The 20,977-nt window shown below is 44.4% G+C and overlaps 2 protein-coding genes across 17 annotated transcripts in view; both read right to left on the bottom strand.

Moving 5' to 3' along the window:
- Nucleotides 1-197: 197 nt before the first annotated feature.
- Nucleotides 198-11,207, bottom strand: grb7 (growth factor receptor bound protein 7). 4 transcript variants are annotated; one of them, XM_083541247.1, is made up of 15 exons: nucleotides 11,053-11,207; nucleotides 8,793-8,939; nucleotides 8,570-8,705; nucleotides 6,517-6,673; nucleotides 6,313-6,434; nucleotides 6,158-6,232; nucleotides 5,912-6,049; nucleotides 5,648-5,758; nucleotides 5,417-5,515; nucleotides 2,147-2,227; nucleotides 1,942-2,061; nucleotides 1,634-1,691; nucleotides 1,427-1,514; nucleotides 1,151-1,244; nucleotides 198-670 (listed from the first exon to the last, which is right to left on the bottom strand). In XM_083541247.1, the coding sequence occupies exons 2-15, from the start codon at nucleotides 8,933-8,935 to the stop codon at nucleotides 524-526; spliced, it is 1,569 nt and encodes a 522-aa protein (XP_083397373.1). In that variant the 5' UTR covers nucleotides 8,936-8,939; nucleotides 11,053-11,207; the 3' UTR covers nucleotides 198-523. The 4 variants fall into 4 exon arrangements, with proteins under 4 accessions (XP_083397373.1, XP_083397375.1, XP_083397374.1 ...); XM_083541249.1 differs by having other exon boundaries at nucleotides 11,030-11,203; XM_083541248.1 differs by lacking the exon at nucleotides 11,053-11,207 and adding an exon at nucleotides 9,597-9,621.
- A 2,028-nt stretch (nucleotides 11,208-13,235) lies between these two features.
- atn1 (atrophin 1) overlaps nucleotides 13,236-20,977 on the bottom strand; it is an 11,841-nt gene continuing 4,099 nt past the window's right edge. For 4 of the 13 annotated variants that reach the window (XM_083555985.1, XM_083555986.1, XM_083555987.1 and 1 more), the window contains 8 exons: nucleotides 20,622-20,723; nucleotides 19,868-19,981; nucleotides 17,263-19,769; nucleotides 16,945-17,173; nucleotides 15,064-16,366; nucleotides 14,058-14,186; nucleotides 13,688-13,823; nucleotides 13,236-13,592 (listed from right to left, as the gene is read on the bottom strand). In XM_083555985.1, coding sequence (XP_083412111.1) covers nucleotides 13,559-13,592; nucleotides 13,688-13,823; nucleotides 14,058-14,186; nucleotides 15,064-16,366; nucleotides 16,945-17,173; nucleotides 17,263-19,769; nucleotides 19,868-19,981; nucleotides 20,622-20,723 — 4,554 coding nt within the window. In that variant the 3' untranslated portion in view covers nucleotides 13,236-13,558. The remainder of the gene's footprint in view (nucleotides 13,593-13,687; nucleotides 13,824-14,057; nucleotides 14,187-15,063; nucleotides 16,367-16,944; nucleotides 17,174-17,262; nucleotides 19,770-19,867; nucleotides 19,982-20,621; nucleotides 20,724-20,977) is intronic. The other 9 variants (XM_083555989.1, XM_083555988.1, XM_083555990.1 and 6 more) reach the window with 5 other exon arrangements.

Genomic DNA, 20,977 nt, shown 5'->3' with positions numbered 1-20,977 from the left:
GAGTTTGTGGACACCCCCGATCATAAGATTGGTTGACTTATGTTTTTTTTTAAAGGCTTTACACAATTTCCTCTATTTCCTGTTTTAATAAGTAAGTGAAACAAATTAATTTCAATATAAACAATACGGTCAAAAGTTTTCGGACACCCCATCTTTTTTGTTGACGTTTAAGAGAAAAAAAAAACGTTTATACACAGTGAATATACAGAAGAGTTTATTCCATGCCATGAGAGAAATCAAGTGTATTAAATAGCCGCCTGTAGAACAAGGGGGTGGTACAAGTGAACGTCGACATGTCGCGTGAAGTCATAAATAATATCCTGCAAAAACAAACCGGAACAACAACAACAACAACAACAAAAAACGTGCAAAATTCTTCATCAATTACAGATGCACAAAAGTGACCGAAGACGTGAACGGCAGGGACGGGGACGATCCGCGCGGTGGCTCTGTGCCGGTTCATGAAGACGTTTTGTGCGGTTTGGAATGGTGTAGACACTGTGGGTACGGTGAGTGTGGGGGCTCAGAGAGCGACGCGTATGCACGGGTGTTTGAGGCACACGGGGAGGATGCCACGGTTGATCTGGTGGAACTCCACCAGCTGTAAGAGGTCGATGAACAGGGTTTCACCGTCGTCCATCGTGTAGTACTGCCTCCCGCCGTCCTCGCACTGGATGGACACAGACACAGAAAGGGAGTGAGTGCATGAAAAGTAGGAGACCACACCCGACTTCCGCCCCAAACTGAAATGTTCCTGTCACTTAAACTGGGAGACACAAAACCTTTGCCAACATGGCACTTGGCCACTCCATCAACAAACAATGCTTTCCAGGAACTTTTCATGCATTTCTCACTCTGCTGTCAATCACAGGGATTCTAGCCAATCACGGGCCTGTGTGCCGTTATGTGCGTGGGAAGGGGCGGAGAGTGTGAGCAGGAAAGCGAGTGGGCGGGACTTAACAAATGACCGTATTGGGAGGAAGATGAAGTAAAAAAACCAATAAATAAATAAACAAACCATCTACAAATACTTTTCTTTATTAGACAGATTCCTGAGAGTTCGTTATGCAATAGTAAAATCACACACACACACACACACACACACACACACACACACACACACACACACACACACACACACAGGACTCACGGGAATGAGTAGGTAGTGTTTGATCTTCCGCTGATGACACAGAGACAAGACAAAACACTGAGCATGCAGCTGACTGTCCCGAATCAAAAACAGCCTGTGGGGGACAGAGACAGAGACAGACAGAGAGACAGAAAGAGAGAGAGAGAGCGTTAGATTTCCTCAGCATTTGGATCATGCTCATGGATATTAAAACACAGTGTACTGCAGTGGCGTTGTGCAAATTTTTTCCGTTTAATCCGAAACGTGATCGAGTGAGTCAAAGGTCAAAGCCCTTACCCATCTACCTGCCCCTGTTCCTCCAGCAGCTGCTGGGCTTCAGACCGGGAAACGCCGCCATGGAACCAGGGCTGAGTCTGATGCACAGCTACAATGATTAATATAGACATCTGCAGTCAGTGTCCTAAAAAGCCTCCCTTATAAACAACCGTAACCATAGTAACGCACACTTCCAGGTCCGTACGGCAAACCCGTCCATAACCTCACCTGGGGGGCGTGATCCATGACTGCTGTTTGGTAGGCTGTAGCGTAGCGCCTCTCTCTTCTGAAACACAAACACACACAATCAATGACGACATCATCAAAAGGTGCAGAGGCACGAAGTGAGACTTTGTACGGATCTACATTTTTACGGCAGATGCCCTTATCCAGAATTAAGGGCCTTTCTCAGGGGCCAAGCTTGGTGGTGCTGGAGTTTGAGCACAGGACCTTCCGATCCATAGTCGAATTAGCTACCGCCTGCTTATAGTTAGTCAGCAAACATTCAATAGACACACACACACACACACACACACCCTCCAGTTATATCCCTCTTCCTGCTCGGCGCTCTCTGCCTCTCGCGGGTTGAGGATCACGCGGCCGCCGCTCTTCCCTGAAAAATCCATGGCTACCATCGACTCCTCTCCATCCGCTCGCTGGAAAGTAAGAAGATGAGAGAAGTGAAGTCTAGAGAACATCTAGTACGTGCGACGGTGTGTGTCTGTGTGTGTGTGTATATACCTTGGTGTTATTGCGTGGGGGGATCTGTAGGTTCGGATTCGCCTGTGCCAAAAGGTAATTACACTGAAGCTGCTTTCCATTCTGCAACCCACACACACACACACACACACACACACACGAATAATTCTTCACAAGCTTTTTTCGTTCTTAAAATTGCACTTTCAGACATGCACAGAAAACTCGCTCTGGTCACCGTGTACAGACCCCCAGGACCCTACGCTGATTTTCTTCATGAGTTTGCTTGTTTTATCTCAGACCTCTTGATCAGTTTTGATAAAGTGCTGCTTGTAGGAGATTTTAATATTCATGTAGATGATGCAAACGATGCTCTAGGATTATCATTTGTCGATTTACTAAACTCTTTTGGGGTTAAACAAAACGTCACCAGACCAACCCACCGTTTTAACCACACACTAGACTTAATAATATCCCACAGAGCAGACGTCACTGATAGAGATATTTTACCCCAGAGTGATGACATCACAGACCATTATCTCCTACTGTACACACTACCGGTAGAGCAGATTAACCGTGTTTCACCACGGTATCGACTTGGTAGGACTATTATTCCAACCACTAAGGACAGATTCATAAATAACCTGCCTGATTTATCTCAATTTCTCACTAAACCCATAACTGCTGATCATCTTGATGAGATGGCGAACAACATAGACCTTATCCTCACTAGCACTTTAGACACTGTTGCCCCCATCCGGTTAAAAAAGGTTCGAGAACAAGCACCTGCACCTTGGTATAATAGTCATACGCATGCCCTAAAGAGAACAGCACGTAATCTGGAGAGAAAATGGAGGAAAACTAAATTGGAGGTATTTAGAATTGCGTATAAAGACAGTATGCTCAGCTACAGACAGGCGCTAAAAGCTGCTAGAGCTAAACACCTGAGCAAACTCATAGAAAATAACAAAAACAATCCCAGGTTCCTTTTCAGTACAGTCGCTAAATTAACAACAAATCAGAGATCTGAAAAATGTGTTCCATCACAGTTTAGTAGTGAAGACTTTATGAATTTTTTTCACTGAAAAAATAGATAACATTAGAAACACAATTGTGGCAGTTCAACCTCTGACAGCATCTCCCGACACAATCGTACTTACAACCCCACAACTACACTGTTTTACATGTATAGGACAGGAAGAGCTGTATGATGCTATTATGAAAGCTAAATCAACAACATGTCAGTTAGATCCAATTCCCACTAAACTACTGAAGGAAGTGTTATATACAGCTGGTGAGCCTCTTCTCAATATTATTAACTCCTCACTATCGTTAGGTCACGTCCCTAAATCCCTCAAGTTAGCAGTTATTAAGCCCCTCATTAAAAAACCTAATCTGGATCCAAACACGCTATCGAATTACAGACCAATTTCAAATCTCCCATTTATGTCTAAGATTTTAGAAAAGATTGTCGCTGCCCAGTTATGTAACCACTTGCAGGAGAACAATATCTTTGAAGAGGTTCAGTCAGGTTTCAGGCTCCATCATAGCACAGAAACTGCTCTAGTTAAAATCACTAAGGACCTGTTTTTAGCTTCAGACCAAGGCTACATCTCCCTATTAGTTTTACTAGATCTTAGTGCTGCGTTCGACACTATAGATCATGATCTTCTCCTCGATCGCTTACAGAATTCCATCGGTATTCAGGGACAGGCATTAAGCTGGTTTAAATCCTACCTGTCCAATCGTTACCATTTCGTAGATTTAAATGGAGAGCTATCCATGATAATGCTAGTAAATTATGGCGTGCCACAAGGGTCAGTTCTAGGACCCCTGCTTCTCACAATATACATGCTTCCGTTAGGAAATATTATTAGAAGGCATGGAATTAGCTTCCATTGTTATGCTGATGATACCCAGCTATATATTTCATCCAAACCAGGCGATACAGCTCAATTAGCTCGCATAACTGAGTGTGTTGAAGAAATAAGAGATTGGATGACCCATAACTTTCTGCTATTAAATTCTGATAAAACGGAGATTTTGCTCATCGGCCCAAAAAATAGTACACAGAAGCTCCAGCATCTCAGCCTGCATTTAGACGGTTGTTCTGTAACTACTAGTTCAACGGTAAAAGACCTGGGAGTTATTTTAGACAGCAACTTATCTTTCAAAAATCACATCAACCAAGTTACAAAAACAGCCTTCTTTCACCTTAGAAATATTTCTAAGCTAAGAAATATCTTATCTATATCTGATGCAGAGAAGCTCGTCCATGCGTTTATGACCTCTAGAATAGACTACTGTAATGCATTACTAGGTGGATGTCCTGCATCATTAATAAACAAGCTTCAGTTAGTTCAGAATGCCGCAGCAAGAGTTCTTACTAGGTCAAGAAAATACGATCATATAACCCCAATGTTATCGTCCCTACATTGGCTTCCTATTAAGTTTTGAATAGACTACAAACTACTGCTACTCACTTATAAAGCACTAAATGGTTTGGCTCCCATGTATCTATCCAGTCTCTTAACACGCTACAATCCATCACGCTCCCTGAGATCTCAAAACTCTGGGCTTCTAGTAGTTCCTAGAATAGCAAAGTCCACTAAAGGTGGTAGAGCATTTTCACATTTAGCTCCTAAACTCTGGAATAGTCTTCCTGACAGTGTTCGGGGTTCAGATACACTCTCCCAGTTTAAGTGTAGATTAAAAACATATCTTTTTAGCAAAGCCTACACATAACACACATCACACACATCACATCATAACCTTGTGCTCCAGAACATCTGATCACATGCACATTATCAACTTGTGCTGTTAATATCATGAACAGCAGCTACGCTAATTCCTCTCCACTGCTTCTCTCTTTCTCTCCCCATCCTGATGCTGGATCTATGATGATCACAAATTGTTCTGTATTGTTGAAAGATTTATGACCAAACTCTTGATGTCACCCATATGAGGATGGGTTCCCCTTTGAGTCTGGTTCCTCTCAAGGTTTCTTCCTCATATCATCTAAGGGAGTTTCTCCTTGCCACTGTCGCTACGGCTGCTCATCAGGGACAAACGCACACCATTCACCTTCACTGTTGTTTTCTGTAAAGCTGCTTTGAGACAATGTCTGTTGTGAAAAGCGCTATACAAATAAACTTGACTTGACTTGACTTGACTTGACAAGCTATCATGTGTGCTTTATTTGCTTAGAAACCACTAGGGGGTGCTGAAGTACAGTTCTATATTTATAAGTTAGCAAAATGTGTTTTCTTGCATCAAAGTGTGTGTGTACGTGTGTGTACGTGTGCGCATACACACCTTGAACAGTCTGAACGCCGTAACCCAGCAGGTTTTACTCTGCTCACTGTCTGCGCACAACAGTTTAAGCTCCTGCGAATGGAATTTGCCCCTGCTCGTCTGAAAGCAGAACAAGAACACACACAGAAATAAAACAATAATAATAAAAAATTATACTTATAACAGCGAGCGCATTTTGACCAATCAGAATTGAGGATTAAGTCAGGTAGGAGAGGGGTCGGGGTCTCTTACCTTCATGCAGAACGTGTGGCCTTTGGGCGAGTTGTAGAGTTTCCGACTGTTGCCGACTGTATACACGCTGACGTCCGCGAGATCGGCTACGCACTGCAGGTGTCGAGGCTCCTACACACACACACACACACACACACACACACACACACACACACACACACACACACACACACATTATTCGATGGTTGCAATTGGCTGGAATTCACTTCACCGCTCAGAATGTTATCACAACACGCCTGGTCGCTTTAGACAGTATGTTCAGACCTTAGAGGAGCCCTTGGTGGAGCAATAGAGTCCGGATCGTCTCAAAACAAAGTACAGTTTCTTCCACGACTTCTTCCCTGCTTCGCGTACGTGAAGGTAGCCCTGGATCTCTGGACACGAACCGCACTTCAGCATGCTCTACAAACCAAACCCAAAAACAACAACAACAACAACAACAACAAAAACCATGGTTAGAACTGGAACAGGGCCTGGAAGTGACTCTCTCTGGGTTTTTTTCCTGAATACCTGCACGAGCTGCGACGGGGTCATCCCTGTCTTGACGTCCGTGCAGTCCGAAATCATGTTCTCGGGGAAATATTGCTAAAGACATAAGACGTTGGATTTGAAAAAAGCTATCTAAAAATATATAATGTAAAAGTTGTTATTAGGGAAATTCCTACCGCTGGCTTCTTGAAGAACTCGTACTTGGCGTAGTTTTTGCGGAACAGCAGCTTGGTGTCGCCGTCCTGCGGCCAAGAGGACTGCACCTGAGACACCACCTCGTGGTCCTCGAGGCAGCGTTCTGTTCGAAGAGGGAGGACGGCGCGGGTTAGACGTCGCGAAAGATTAACGCGTTCGGCGGGTGTGTTTGGGTCGTGTCTTACCGAGCAACAGTGAAGGGTGCTGCTCGAGGAGAGCCCAGTTCTCCTCGTCCGTACAGTGCGTGGACTCCACCAGGATGTGGCAGACGTCTCGCGCCGTCGCCATCGACGACACCACCACAGACCGGCTGTGTGTGTCCTCGCCGAACACCCTTACCACCTACACACACACGTCATTGTTTTAAGAACATGAATCAACTCTGGAACTGTGACTCATGAAAAAAAAAAAAACAAAAAAAAAAAACACCTTACTTCCTGATGAGCAGTTGTGCAAGAAGATTCATGAAGATTACAAAAGACACAAAAGGAGAAACGGAAGGAATTAAGGACAGATTTGCTTTTCTATTATTACAACGCCAGAAAGAAAGACGACGAAACTGTAAATGTGTGTGTGCGCGGTAACAAACTCTTCGCGGGAGGGAGAATATTCACCATGGTGCTCGTACAGTGAAGAATATTTCTGTACAAAATTGCCGCATATTAAAAACCTATAAAAAGATCCTATTCGTTTAAGATTGAACGGATTGTATTGTTTTTTTGTGCTAATTGAAAAGTAGCGTGTGCTGCTTTGTCAAACCTGAAGAGAATGCGAAAAGGAGGGGGGGGGGGAGGGGGGATTAAATAAATAAGAACTCAACCACAAACCTGACGAACCTGTACCACACACACTCAGGCAGCAGGTTTACAGGAGACACACGGGGACAAAACACTGATTTGCATGCCGACTACACACACAAACACACACACAGGTTAGTTTCTTGTCAGCTGTGCTACTGTTTAAAAAAAAAAAAAGGGGTGAAAGACGTCTGGAATCCTCCGGATGTTCAAAAAATAAATAAATAAATAAATCTCGATCCATCCTGGCTGGCGTTCAAATCTTTTATCGACAACATCTAAAATAACACACGGCGAGCTTGTTAATATTGTTGTGTTTCCAGTGCGTGTGTGTGTGTGCGCTAAACACAAGCGTTAGCTAGCCAACTTTCCTCGTAACGTACACGTTTTGATCAAAACTATCGGGACACCCGACTCGAGGCAGACTCGAGAGACCCGGACCGAACCTGTTCCGGCGGGAACCCGTGGAGATCTGCTTTGCGTGGGCTTGGAAGATGTGGAAGATCCCCTACCATAAAGCTCTAAACCCTGTTGAACTCCTCTCCTCCTCACCCAAATCAGTACCCGAGTTTACCCGACACCCTTGTGGCTGAACGAGATCGCCACGTGATGGGAATTACAGGTGGAATGGGATGTTCAAAAAGGAAGCTTTAGATAGATAGCCACAACACCCCCCTCTTTACAGTATTTTCTGGCCTGCATTGTGAACATTGTGTCTTCTGTTTGCATGTTGCCCGAAGGCTTCGTTGGCCCCGCCCCCTTTTCGGAGTATTGACATGCAACACCGACTGGCGATTAACGAATTTCTCGGAGGACTGCGTGTGTTCCTCCGAGCGTGGGGACAATAGGAAAAGGTCACGAAGCGGGGCGCTTATGTAATCGTCAGCCGAGACTAACGACATGATGTACGCTGGCGAGAGAGAGAGAGAGAAACTGATTACAGGAAAACCATTCTCCAGAGGCTGACGGAGAATGCCAAGCGTGTGCGATAGCTGGCGTCAACGCATAAGGTGGCTACCGAAAAGAATCACAAATATAAAAGGCATTCTGGGTTGCTTGAGACGGTTTTGTTTAGTACATAATTCCGTTCTGCTAATGGGTAAAACCCGTACCGATAGTTTTTCCGGTCCTCTGAAGACTCTGAAGAAACCCTGATAATGATATTTATTGAGTGATATAATCATACAAGTGGTGTCATATACATATACCACCAGTTTCTATATGCCTCCTCTATCCCTGTGCATTAATGCCATTATATTCAATCATTAACTCCATTAAGTCCAAAGTCAACTGAATAATCCCCAAGTCATTACCGGACTTTTTGCAAATCAGAGCGGCTGTAAAAAATTATGAACCACCTGAACACACACTCATACACATAACAACTGGATAAAAAAAAAAAAAAACAACAAAAAAAAAAAGCAGAGCGTGTTTCACGTACGTGCGTGTCTTCATCAGTGGCCGTGGCGCTTCCCACCAGCGAGCCGACCCGAACCGGAGAGTGTGAGGGGCTGCACAGTTCAGGGAATGGATTGGGAATGGACGGCATCGACGAAGGTCTGAAATCTCCTTTGGAGCTGTGGAAATAAAGTGTGTATTTGGGAGACCCTGGCTGGTGGTTGTGTGTGTGTATGTGTGTGTGTGTGTGTGTGTGTTATTTGAACCTGTAGCTGTTCCTGATGGTCAGCGGTTGGGATCGGGGTGCAGAGGGACCGGAACTCTTCACCTGATTTGACGTCTCCTCTCCGTGCATGTCCTCACGGGGCGGGTTATTAAAAACCTCTGTCCAACCGCGATCCACCTGCATCACTCTACACACACACACACAAACACACACATTGGCCCATACTTCAGATAAATACACAGTGAAAATCTAGACCTGAAATATGTCTTAATATTCTACACATGATATTATTTATTAATATTTCAGAACTTGTTGAACAAGGGTGCAAAGTTCAGCCAAAGTCAGAGCTTCTAAACATAGTTCTTTCACCTACAGGAACAAGTGGAGCTCAGGTGAAGAAAAGAAAGAAAGAAAAACATAGTCACACCTACGTACACTTGCGGATCTGTTTTTCAATCCAGAGGCGAAACAAACACACACACACACACACACACACACACACACACACACACACACACACACACACACACACACACGCACACGCGCACACGCGCACACGCGCACACACCTCGGCCAGACGTCCTGGCACATTGACAGAGTCAGGAGTCACAACTCGATTCTAATGAGTGCTACAGGGTGTGTGTGTGTGTGTGTGTGTGTGTGTGCGACACCGGAATTGTTTTTGTGCCAATGTGTGTGTGTGGAGGTTGTTTGCGACAGATATGTTGCAGAAAAGGTTTGCAAAGCAAAACAGGATGATGATGTAATGCTCGTAGTACGCCGGCGATACCGACACGCCCGCTAGGACGAGCAACTGACGATGCCTGCTACAACAATAGCGTACCTTTAATAGCCGTGTTTCCGCCCGTCCTGATTGGTCAGGAATCACCGTGGTGGTGCGCCAGCTGTTATAGTGTGAGCGAATGTTTTTTTTCCCCCGAACTTTCCAAAACGTTACCTGTAACTATAAACGGATATCAAAATAAATAAATCAACAAATCCCCCTGTGACGCGTCGTTCATGAACGATTTAAAACGTGCGATTATTGGCGAAGGCGTTCGTACGCACGCGGTAACACGATATGATCGTTTCGAACAGCTGTGTACGGTGCACGTTCACTATTACGTAGCGAATACACGCAGATCATTCATCGTTTGGAGGTCTTTCTATTCAACAAAGCTTTTTTTTTTTCCCTCCTGGATCTGTGCGACGTCGCCTGCCCCGCGCTTTGCGTGCCAAACAAATGCATGTAAATGTAACGAGCATCCCAAAGGGAAGCCGAAGGAACACCAGGAACACCGGAAACCCCCTCTCCCGAACACCCAGAATTGTTTCGTTGGTCATATAAGATACGAATCGCTCGAGGAAAAATCACAGACGGCGGCGGATGAAAACCCGAGCGACCCCGAGTGCCCGTTTTTATTACAAATATTATCAATAAAAGAGAAGCAATGAAAACTCTGATATCAAAAAAACATAAACGCCACTTTTTTGAATCCCCAAACATTTTACTGATGCGCCAAATCCCACCACGACGCACACATCCGGCATTTAAAACAGTCCGTGTGGAAACACAGCGAGAAAACGCCATAATTACATTCAAACGTTCACAAGAACATTTTGTCATCGTGCTCTACATATAGTGGGTTTACCATCAAAAATATTTATGTGATTCGTACCACGACAAACACAACCGGAAAGAGATGGGGGGGCTTCATTTCTGCGGCTCTCTGACTGACGAGCACTGCGTGGCGCGCATGCGCGGAGGCGAGAAAGGCATCTGAACTTGAGCGCGTCTCAACATTTCCCGATATTTGTATTTTATTTTTTTATTTGGTCGACAAGGAAAACAACAGAAACGCTTATATAAATATAGATATATTGAAAATAATATTCAATCGATTTTGAGAAGTAAAAAAAAAAACTAACAATATGAATGATAATTGATAAATACATCATTTCGATAATTAGCCTACAGGTAAAATTGTATAACGTGTAACTATTTGTGTGTGTGTGTGTGTGTGTGTGTGTATATTAATTAATTTACTACTAATTAAGGACTATTTTAGATTTGAGCATTACGGTTCTCTACCTGTCACCTGGAGCTTCACCTGTACTTCAGAACAACTACGCAGTTAAAGACAACGAAACGAAACAAACGCGTTTTTACCTCAAGTTTAAATGTATAACCAAACAATTAATGCGTTTAACAAAAACAAAAAAAACGAATATTTTCCCTAAAAAAATTACCTCAAAATAACACAAATAGTTCCTCACCTGTCTCCGCTTCGCAGTCCTACCTGTCTGCCACGCCGACTTGTTTTCACGCGAGCGCGCTCTCGTGCTCGCCTCTCTCGCGCCGGTCTCACTTGGGCCGCGTCCAAAACCGCACAACTTCCGCGCTGCAAGGTGAACAAAGTGACGCGGAAGCCCCGCCCACTCACACATACCTGTCCGCGCGCTCGTCACCTCAAAGTGCCACTAAGCAGATCGCGGATGGAGACGGAGCCACGGCGCGCGTACGCACGCACGCACTCGAGAAGGAGGAGGCGGGGCCTGTCCGTAAAAAACAGAAAAGAAAGGGGTGGGTAAAAGTGGGCGGGGCTGCGGGCTGCAGGTGGAAATGTAGGAGGGGCGTCGTCATGGCAACACTCGCAGGTGGAAAAGCTTGGTAGTAACGCATCACATGTTGCGTCAAGTTTCTCTTTATTATTATTATTATTATTATTATTACGGTGTCAAATATGTTCTTTGTTTATTTTAATTGTTAGTAAAATGTAATCTTTTTTTAATACATACATATTGCCTAATAGTATCTAAATAGTTTTATATATATTTATTATATTATATTTATCATAAATCAGGATTTTATTAAGAAACAAAAGTCAAAGGTGCTGAATTTTATTTTATATTTTAAATATGTATGGCGAAATATGGGTAGTGACCAGCTGTGACCACTAGGGGCAGATGATATGATAGATCATTTATGATAAATAATTTATGCATAAAATATTCATATACTTTTAAACGCTTACTTTTTTTAAAGAGCTTTTTTCTGCCCCTAGTGGTTACAGATGGTAACTACCCATATTTCACTATACATATTTAAAATATACAATAAAATTCAGCACTTTTGACTTTTGTTTCTTAATAAAATCCTGATATTTGTTTATCAGGTAGTACATCGTTAATTATAATATCCGATTATATAGTAATACTTAAAGTGTTCTTACAATTGTTTCTTGTTCTTGAGCTAAGAAAGCTATCTCATTTGAAATGTATAAATATAATATAAAAAATTCAGCCATTTATAATGGATTTGATGGTGTTCAATTATTACGTTACATTTTCGAATAAAAAAAAAAAAAAAAGAATCAGACAAAATCAAATGAAACACAGTGTTATGAAAAAAAAAGTTTTATTTCCAGATTTCCTCTTGTCTATTGGAATCTTGCAACCTTTTTTAATTATTATTTTTTTAATTCATTGGAATCCCACGAGTAAAATTCCCGAAATCAAAATCGAAAAAATCAAAGGTTACCATGAAAAAGTAAAAAAATATGTCAAACACAAAATAATATGTTTATATAATATTACACGTATTAACAAACATTGACAACATTGATATTAATCATAATAATAATAATTAATAATAATAATTAAGAACAATACTATAAAGAAAGGGTGTGAGATGAGAGCGGAGTGTATGTACACATGCACACTCGAGTACACACTCGCTCCCTTCGTTCCCTACCCCTCGTAGCGAGGCTCTAAAAAAGAAAAAAAAAAACATACTTTCTTTTTCCTTTTTTTTTTTTTTTTTTAAATATCACCCCCAAAAAAAATGTGAAATATCAGGGCTTTTTGTTAGTTTTTTTTTTTTTTTTTAGCTTATAGTTACATGCAAAGACGAAAAAAATAAAATAAAAATAAAATTTGAGAAAGTCTGTGTCAGTCGCTGGCTCTCGGACATCGGAGCGCACTAACATGAGTGTTTATTACACACACACACACACACACACACACACACACACACACACACGTGTCTTTAATAAAGTCCTCAGAGTGCGCACTACTGATTTTGTAAGGACCGTGCTGCTTGCTTGGTAAAAAAAGAAATAAACAGTGCCCCCTAGTGAGACACAGAAAATATTTTTTTGTGGTGATTCAAGGAATTTGGTTCGGAATAGAAATGAAATTCTCGCAATTTGAGTCGATAATGGATGGGGGAAAAAAAAATTTGGGGAGCTAGCATGCTAGTCAAGGACGTCTTCACGAACCAGTGAATGGAAAGATTTCGTATAAAAAAGTTCTCCGGTGGTGATGTTTAAAAAGTCGCAGGAAACAGGAATGTGTTTTTCCCGGTTAATCGGACACAAAGTGCGAAGTGTTGTTAATAAATCGGATATTAGTGCTGCTAAATTCCGTCTGTCATGTTTCCTACGCGTTCGAAACAATGACGGATAGTATATACCCAATAGTATTTTGATATTGTTGATCATGGAATCCACCAATTTATAAAAAATATCAGCTACGATGACGTATTCGGACACCTGTTTTTTCAGCCCATATGTGGTTCCTTGTTTAGGGGTCCACAAACGTTTGTTTTGTTCTTAGCCAATCAGAACGCACCGTCTTGGAAATGAGCTTATGAATGACTTTAGCGCCCTTGTCAGTAGTGCGCGCTCAGGACACCGGACGGTCGGCGCGTCACGGCGTCGGCGTCGTGTGCCGCCGCTCGTGTCGTCGCTTCCTTCATTCGTTTATTTGCACTTTCCCGTCGTTCTCCGGCGCTCGGTTCCGCGCTTACAGCGTCTTGTCGCTTTCCTTCTTCAGGTGGCTGCAAAGGAGATCGAACACACAGGGAAACAAGAATGACGTCTGGGGATCTATACCTGGATCTATCGGTTTGTGTGTGTATGTGTGTGTGTGTACCTGTAATACTCTTCCTGTGTGAGAGAGTGATGGTGGTGATGGATCCACTGCTGCTCCAGGGCGAGTCTCTGGATCTGAAGCTCTGTGTTCTGATGATGCACGGAGGAGTGGGGGGGTAAATCACGGAACGGAGCACCTACACACACACACACACACACACACACACACACATGCAATAGGTCAGCTTTTTTAACAGCTCACTAATAAGTGAAAACACACACGTATAACGTCACACACACACACACACACACACACACACATGCACACTACTGTGGGACATTTCTAAGTCTGCCTTCTAATATCAAAGGCAATGTGTGTGTTACCAAAAGTGTGTGTGTGTGTGTTTGTGTGTGTGAGCGATGTGCGGTACCGAAGAGTTGCTGTCGCAGTACGTCGCTCTCTGTGAGCGGGTGTGTGATGATGGATCCTGGATACGGTAGCCGTGGTAACGGAGCTCCCGTCGCTAACGGATCGATGAGCGGGTGCACACTGCTGGGTGCTGTGAAATATATATATATATATATATATATATATATATATATATATATATATATATATATATATATATATATACATATATACGTGTATATATATATTTGTGTGTGTGTGTGTGTGTGTGAAAACAATTATAATAAATAAAAGTAAAACAGCATCTCATTTTCTTTCCTTAAAAAACATTTTTCAATGATGTAATTTGCGTTTTTTTTTTTTTCACAATATTTTCACAATATTACCAGTCAAAAGTTTGGACACTTTATTTTTATTATTTTCAACATTGTACATTTATACAGAGAACGCTCAAACTATAAAAGAACACGTACGATTGATGCAAAAACGTGTTAAACAGCCCAGAAAATAAATGTTTTATATTTTCGAGCTAATATTTGTTTAAGTGCCGGCTTCTCCCATCAGATTTACGAGGTAGTCACCTGGAAAGGTTTTCAGTTCACAGGCGGGAACTGTCGAGAGTTCATTTGTGACATTTTCCAGGGAAAGGAAGACTAAGAGCTACCTCTGCTGCAGGAGATAAGTTTGTTAGAATTACCAGCCTCAGAAATCGACGATAATAAATGGTTGACAAAAGTGGCAGACGTATTTTAACATCTAATGTTCAAAGGAGCCTGCGTGAGTCAGGCCTTCATGGTCGATTTCGTGGCAAACTAGCACTTTTCCTAGTGTTGGGAAATTGTAGAACGGTTTAATTTCGAGATGCTACAGTTATTAACGATTTTGCATTTCTTCAACCTTTCAGAAGAAAATCAATCACCTAAAAAATAAAACTAGCATTTAGCAGTGTTTTTCTACTTTGAAGATCGTGGGTAACCCTTTTAATTTCAAACAAATTCAGTTCATTGAAACAATCGTAGGATGGTTACCTGTTTCTTGCTGGTGCAGATGCAGGTGAGAGTGAATGTGTGAGTGCTGGTGATGATGTGGAGTGACGTTTAGCATTTGCAGTCGCCCCAGAGACTCTCCAGATGCACCTCCTCCTGATGTCCCACCTCCTCCTGAAGTTCCACCCCCAGCCGGAGGAGCTGGGGCTCCTCGTTCCCGGTCTCCACTCGGCAGTGATCTCTCTCTTTCTTTCTCTCTCTCTCGGTCCACACTCCGTGCTCTCTCGGTACTAGGTGGAGTCCGACTCGGGTTTGAGTAACCGTCGGGAGCTGGGGGCTGGGTGGGGTGGGAGGAGTGAGAGGAGGGGTGATGGAGAGAAGAAGCAGTAGGTGCAGGAGGAGGTGGAGGAGGTGCAGGAGGAGGAGGGGCAGGACCTAAAGGGTTTACAGTGGGTGGGGCATGACTAGGTAGGGAAGGTGGTAACAAGGAAGAAGTAGGCGGGGTTGACAAAGGCTGAGGGACAGTGCTCGGGTTTCTTGCAACTGAAGCAAGGGCTTGAGGAGCTGGAGCTGGTGGTGGAGGAGTCCCATAAATCGAAACCTCATTGTTCGGAGCTCCACCACCAGGCCCACTTCCTAGCAGTAAGGAGTGTGAATGAGCATGCGTATGTGAGTCGAATTCACTTTTAAAGTCAAACCCTGACTTCACTCGCTCCCTGTGAGCTGTCACAGAGTGTGGAAACCCCATCCCACCAAGGCCAGCCCCTAGTCCTGCCATTCCACCTGGGCCAGGCCCTGCCACCGGCCCTGCAACAGGGTGGCCATGGCCTCCTTCCAAGCCGGTTCCGTAAAGAAATCCAAGGATGGCTGCGGCGGTGGCCGCATCCGCTGGAAGGTGATGTGGATGCGTGAGGGCAGGATTTTGGAACTGAGGCAGAAAAAGTGACGGGTGGACATGTGGATGTGTATGCGGATGCGGGTGTTGGTGGGGGTGGGGGTGAAAATGGGGTGGAGCCCGATTGGCTGTGCCAAGAGGTGACATTGCATGGGGACGGGCATATTCGCTCAGCGTCCTCAATGCTGGTGTGTCAGGCCCAAGATATGGGCCAAGACCTCCAACAGAAGGTAGGAGAAGGGAATGAGGGATGGAATGAGAGAGGGAAGGGTGGAGAGCGTGAGCATGCGAAGGGTGAATTGAGTGGCTGGGGTGGTGGGCAGGGTGGTGGGAGGGGTTTAAACAGGGAGAAGAGGATGAGGAAGAAGGATCGAGGAGAAGAGAGGAGGAAGGAGAAAAGAAGAGAGTGGAGCCTTGACGTTGAACTGCTCCATGATTGCTGTCCTTCTGCTGAGAGATGGAGAAAAGAGCAAAAATAGCTCTATTACTTCTCTCTTATGTTTTGCATGTTTTTTTTCCTATTATTGTGTGAGTTTTTTTCCAGGTTCTTTAGGGACCTCCCACCACTATGTTCAAAATTGTGGCTCTAAATTGCCATGCAAAAGACTGGTATTCTGAGCAAGCAGTATTTACACCTCAAGCCTAGTGTTTCTTTAACAGAATCCACCACCTCCTCCAAGCGGTTTTAGCTAAACATGAAAAAAGCTAATAAATAAATAATGCTGCAGGCTTAAATTATGGTAGTTTGCAAGTGATATCTGGTAAATTGAAGTTTAGTTATTATGTCACTACATTCAGAAAATGTATGGACGTACAGTGTTTGCGACTGACCACCATATTTACTATAGACAATATTATACCTAGCAAGAAGTAATTCAAAAAAACACTGGCCTGGTGAATACATTTTATGAGGTTTTTAGCTCAAGAGGAGGACATAAATTGCATGGTTGAACAGGAAAATACATATGGTGTACATGTGCTACTGATTAAATCAAATCTTTGTTCCCTCTGTTGATCCTGGTCCTCACCTGTAGGTGTCTCTCCAGATCCCTCTCCCTTTCACGCTCCCTTTCTCTCTCCCTCTCCCGCTCTCTCTCCTTCTCTCTCAGGTCACGAGCCCTCTGTTCTACCTCTCGCCTGGCTCGTTCAATTGCCTCATTCCTTTTTTTCCAGAGTTTTGATCCATCCAATGGAATGAAGAGGACATCGGTGCGAGCACAGGAATTCCCATTGCCACGATCTAGAACCCTGTGAAACCTAAAAAGACAACAACTTTAAATTAATTGTCACCATTTCTAATGTTACAGTACTGAAATTAAAAATGACCAAATACACATCTGTCGTACCGAGCAGATTGGCTTGCATGAATTGGAATATCGATAACCTTTGGCTCAGGCGAGGGGCTTCTGAGCACAGTAGGTGGACTCTCAGGTTCCTCCCTCTCTTCTATTGGCTCCTCCTTAATGACAGGTGGCGGCAAAGGACACGATGATGATTCGGATTGGCTGTCTGCACCAGCAGGTGCATTACTAGGTGGAGCAACAGGGTTGCAGAGATGTGGCTGGATTTTCGAGGGTGTAGGCGAATGCAACTGCATTTGACTATTAACACTATTGTTGCTATTTGCATTGCTGGCACCTACAGTGCTGCTATGGTTACTATTGCCATGGTAAGCACCAGCAAAAGGGGTGTGACTGTTTAAAGTGCCGTGATAAGGGGCCGGTCGGCACCCAGACAGACAGGAAGTGACTGCACCTGACACAGAAGGTGCAGAAGTTGATGAAAATTGGGGAAATGCTCCCATTTGATTGCCTGATGGACTAGGAAGTGGAGAAATAGTAGTAGGTGGGCTTTGATTGGATGAGGGGTACTGCCCTGGACGGGTTTGGCTAGGAGGATGTGTGGACGGTGGAAGAGGCTGCTGGCTGTGGGAAGCTGGGGGATATGAGGCAGGAGGCTGGTGTCCATGTGTGGAAGAAGATGAGGAAGGAGAAAGAGATGGTGGGTGATTACGAGTGTGATAAATGGAAGATGGAACACTGTTCTCTCGTTCTCTTTCCCTCTCCCTTTCCCTATCCCTAGATTGGACAGCTAGGCCTGGCTGGACCAGGTAGTGTGGGTGGGGAACAGCAGGCCCTCCAGCAAAATCCCGACCCATATTAGAAGCAAGTCTGGTGGGACTTGGGTATTCTCTAGAAGGGCCAGGGTGAGGAGCAGATGAAGGTTGAGCACCTGCTGGAGGGTACTCCTTGGTCTCTAGTGAAGGGTATTCCCTTAGGAAGTGTCCAGTGGGAGGAGGATCTGACCCAGTAGCAGGAACTTGATGTCCTTGATGCCCTTGCCCCACCTGCTCCACTGTTGTCTGAAACTCTTTGTTTGGGGTGGATGAACTGTTTAGTGGAGAACTAGATGGTAAACTGGAGCTTGAAGTGCTAACATTTACTTGGTTGGCATTAGTTGGATTGCTGTTGCCACCTACTTCTCTTGCCTGGCCTGCATACTCTCCCCATCTTCCCTCCTTGTCTCTTGGGTGACCCCCACCTGCAACCCCTGCCCCACTCCCCGCACCAGGTCCAAAGTCCCGGCTCTGTGCTACGTGTTGCTGGTTCTGATTTTGCAAAGAGAAGTCTCTTTCCCTTTCCCGGAATCCCGGTCGGAATTCCCGACCACCTGAAGGTCCATCTCTGGCTGTTGCTCCAAATTCTCGACTCTGTCCAGGAACAGGAGCCACAAAATCATTTCCCATATTAGCACTGTTATGTGAACCAGATCCACCAGTTCCATCTTTAATTGCAATGTCCCGTGCGGCCCTGTCCCGATCAGCTGGACTGCTGTACTTGGGCAAATACTCCCTGTGTGGGTGAGGTAAATGAGGGTGGGGCAAGTATGAGGGATGGGATGAGTGACGGGTAGAAGAGGGGGGGTTGTAGACAGAGGGCAGTTGTTGCTGTTGCACAGGTGCATGGTGGACACCTGGATAACGTGTGTATCCCCAGTTCCCATGGCAAGTCGAAACAGCACTGCCTGACCATGTAGCAGGGTTGTAGTGATGAGTGTGGCGAGGGGAAGGGGTCTGTTGAGGTAAGGAGGTGGCCTGTGGAAGCAGAGACGGTGGAGCTTTGTCACATTTCTCCACCTTCTCCATTTTAATATCAACTGGAGCAACCTGGCCTGCCTCAAGAGGCTTTAGAGCAGGCGGAGGTGGAAGAGCAGAGGAGGACGCATGGCTAACATTGGGATTTCCATGGGGATACTCTGCTCCACCAACCACCATCTTTCCTCCACACTGAGAGGCCGTTTTGGGGTTAACATTGCTGCGGCTGCAGCCATGTAACACCTCATCGCCAACAACGCCAGAGAACTCCATCTTGGGTGCTATTTTAGGGTCAACTGAAAAGTAGGATTTTCTGGCACTGCTGCTCTCATTCAAAGGACAAAGCGATGATGGCGATTTCAATACTGATAAATCTGCCTCTTTCCCACCCTCAGTGTCCCGACATTCTCCACTACTACTACTTTCATTCCCCCTTCCTGTGCCTGCCGGTTTAGGCACCACTCCTTCTTTTACCTTCCCACTTTGCTTTGGTGAATCTGGCGAGTCTGATTCAGAGTCCAAACTGGCCAATGGAGAGCCAGAGAGGCTCGGCGAAGAGGATCGATTGTCCTGATCGATATCCCGCCCACTGCTAATACTACTGCTGCTATTGGCTAAGCTTCCTCCAGCCGAGCTGCGGCTGCCTTGTGACTGGCCATCTTCGTTGTCACTCTCCCGTGACTGGGTGTTGCAGGAAGTCGGATGCGGTGCCGAAGTGGTCGTGCCAGTTGAATGGGTTGACGCTGGGGCGCTCGAATCCTTGAAGTAAAAAAAAATCGAAACAAATATACAAACATTAATACATATTTCAACAAACAAACAGAGTAATAAAAAGTTTTGGTCATCAAAATATATACCTGGACCTTCTGTCTTTTCGGTGGAGGAATATTCCGCTCTCCATCACTTTCGGAAGAATCCTGTCCTTGGGGTCGTCTGTTAAAGCAACCGAGCTCTTCTCCTGCAGCCCTCTGCTAAACATGCCAGATGACAGCAAACGCTCTTCACCAATATTCTTTACGACCAAAACACTTTCTCTTTATGTAATACGAGTATGGTGTGCATGAAAAATTTATGAGGATGGACAAGAATAGATGAGAACAGAATGAAGGAAAACAAACAGAAAATAAATATAACTGAACAGAAGATGACAAAGCAAGAGACAATGATATTCAGAGCTGGGGCATCACAAGAGCTAAAAACAACACGTTGGAGGAAACAGCATGCACCGAACGTGATGACTAATATGTATGAAAGATGCTTAGCATGAATGTGATAACAGCTAGCAGGGTGCAGGGTCAGGCATGATACAGTGCCCCTAGAGCACAGAGGGTTAAGGGCTTTCCTCAAGGGCCCTTAAGACTGGCAGCTTGGCGACACCAGGGCTTGAACCCCCGACTTTCCCCCCGAACACTTCTCAGACTAACATTTCTCACTTTAGCAACTACATGAACTTCGTTTTTGTTTTGTTGTACTTGTATTACCGTAGAAAGGAACTCGAGGAAATGGAAAAGACAGATAAATAGAATGCAATGGGAAATGAAAGAATAGAAACATTAGTGAGACTGAAATGGATGAAAGGAAGAAAAAAGGAAAAATGGGAGAGGGTTTTACTGTTTGTCGTTCATTCCGTTCTGCTCGAGATGGGCTAGGATGTGGACGTCTCCCCCTCCGCTCCTCGCTGCCACCCCGCCTTCGCCCACTACGTACAGGCATCTAAAAGAGAGAGAGAGAGAGAGAGAGAGAGAGAGAGAGAGAGAGAGAGAGAGAGAGAGAGAGAGAGAGAGAGAGAGAGAAATTTATTCCAGCAGGATGGACTATAGCCGGGTTGTGAATGGATGGGTGAATGATGGATATATTAATTAATGGAGAAATGTATAGATGGATGGTCAAACAGACAAGGAGGTAAATGGAGAAATGAATGAAGGGATGGATGGATGCATGGATGGATGGATGGGTGGATAGACAGG

This window comes from Silurus aristotelis (assembly GCF_946808225.1).
Source record: "Silurus aristotelis genome assembly, chromosome: 1".
In the NCBI taxonomy this organism is placed as follows: Eukaryota; Metazoa; Chordata; class Actinopteri; order Siluriformes; family Siluridae; genus Silurus; species Silurus aristotelis.
This window is presented reverse-complemented; position numbering and strand designations above follow the sequence as displayed.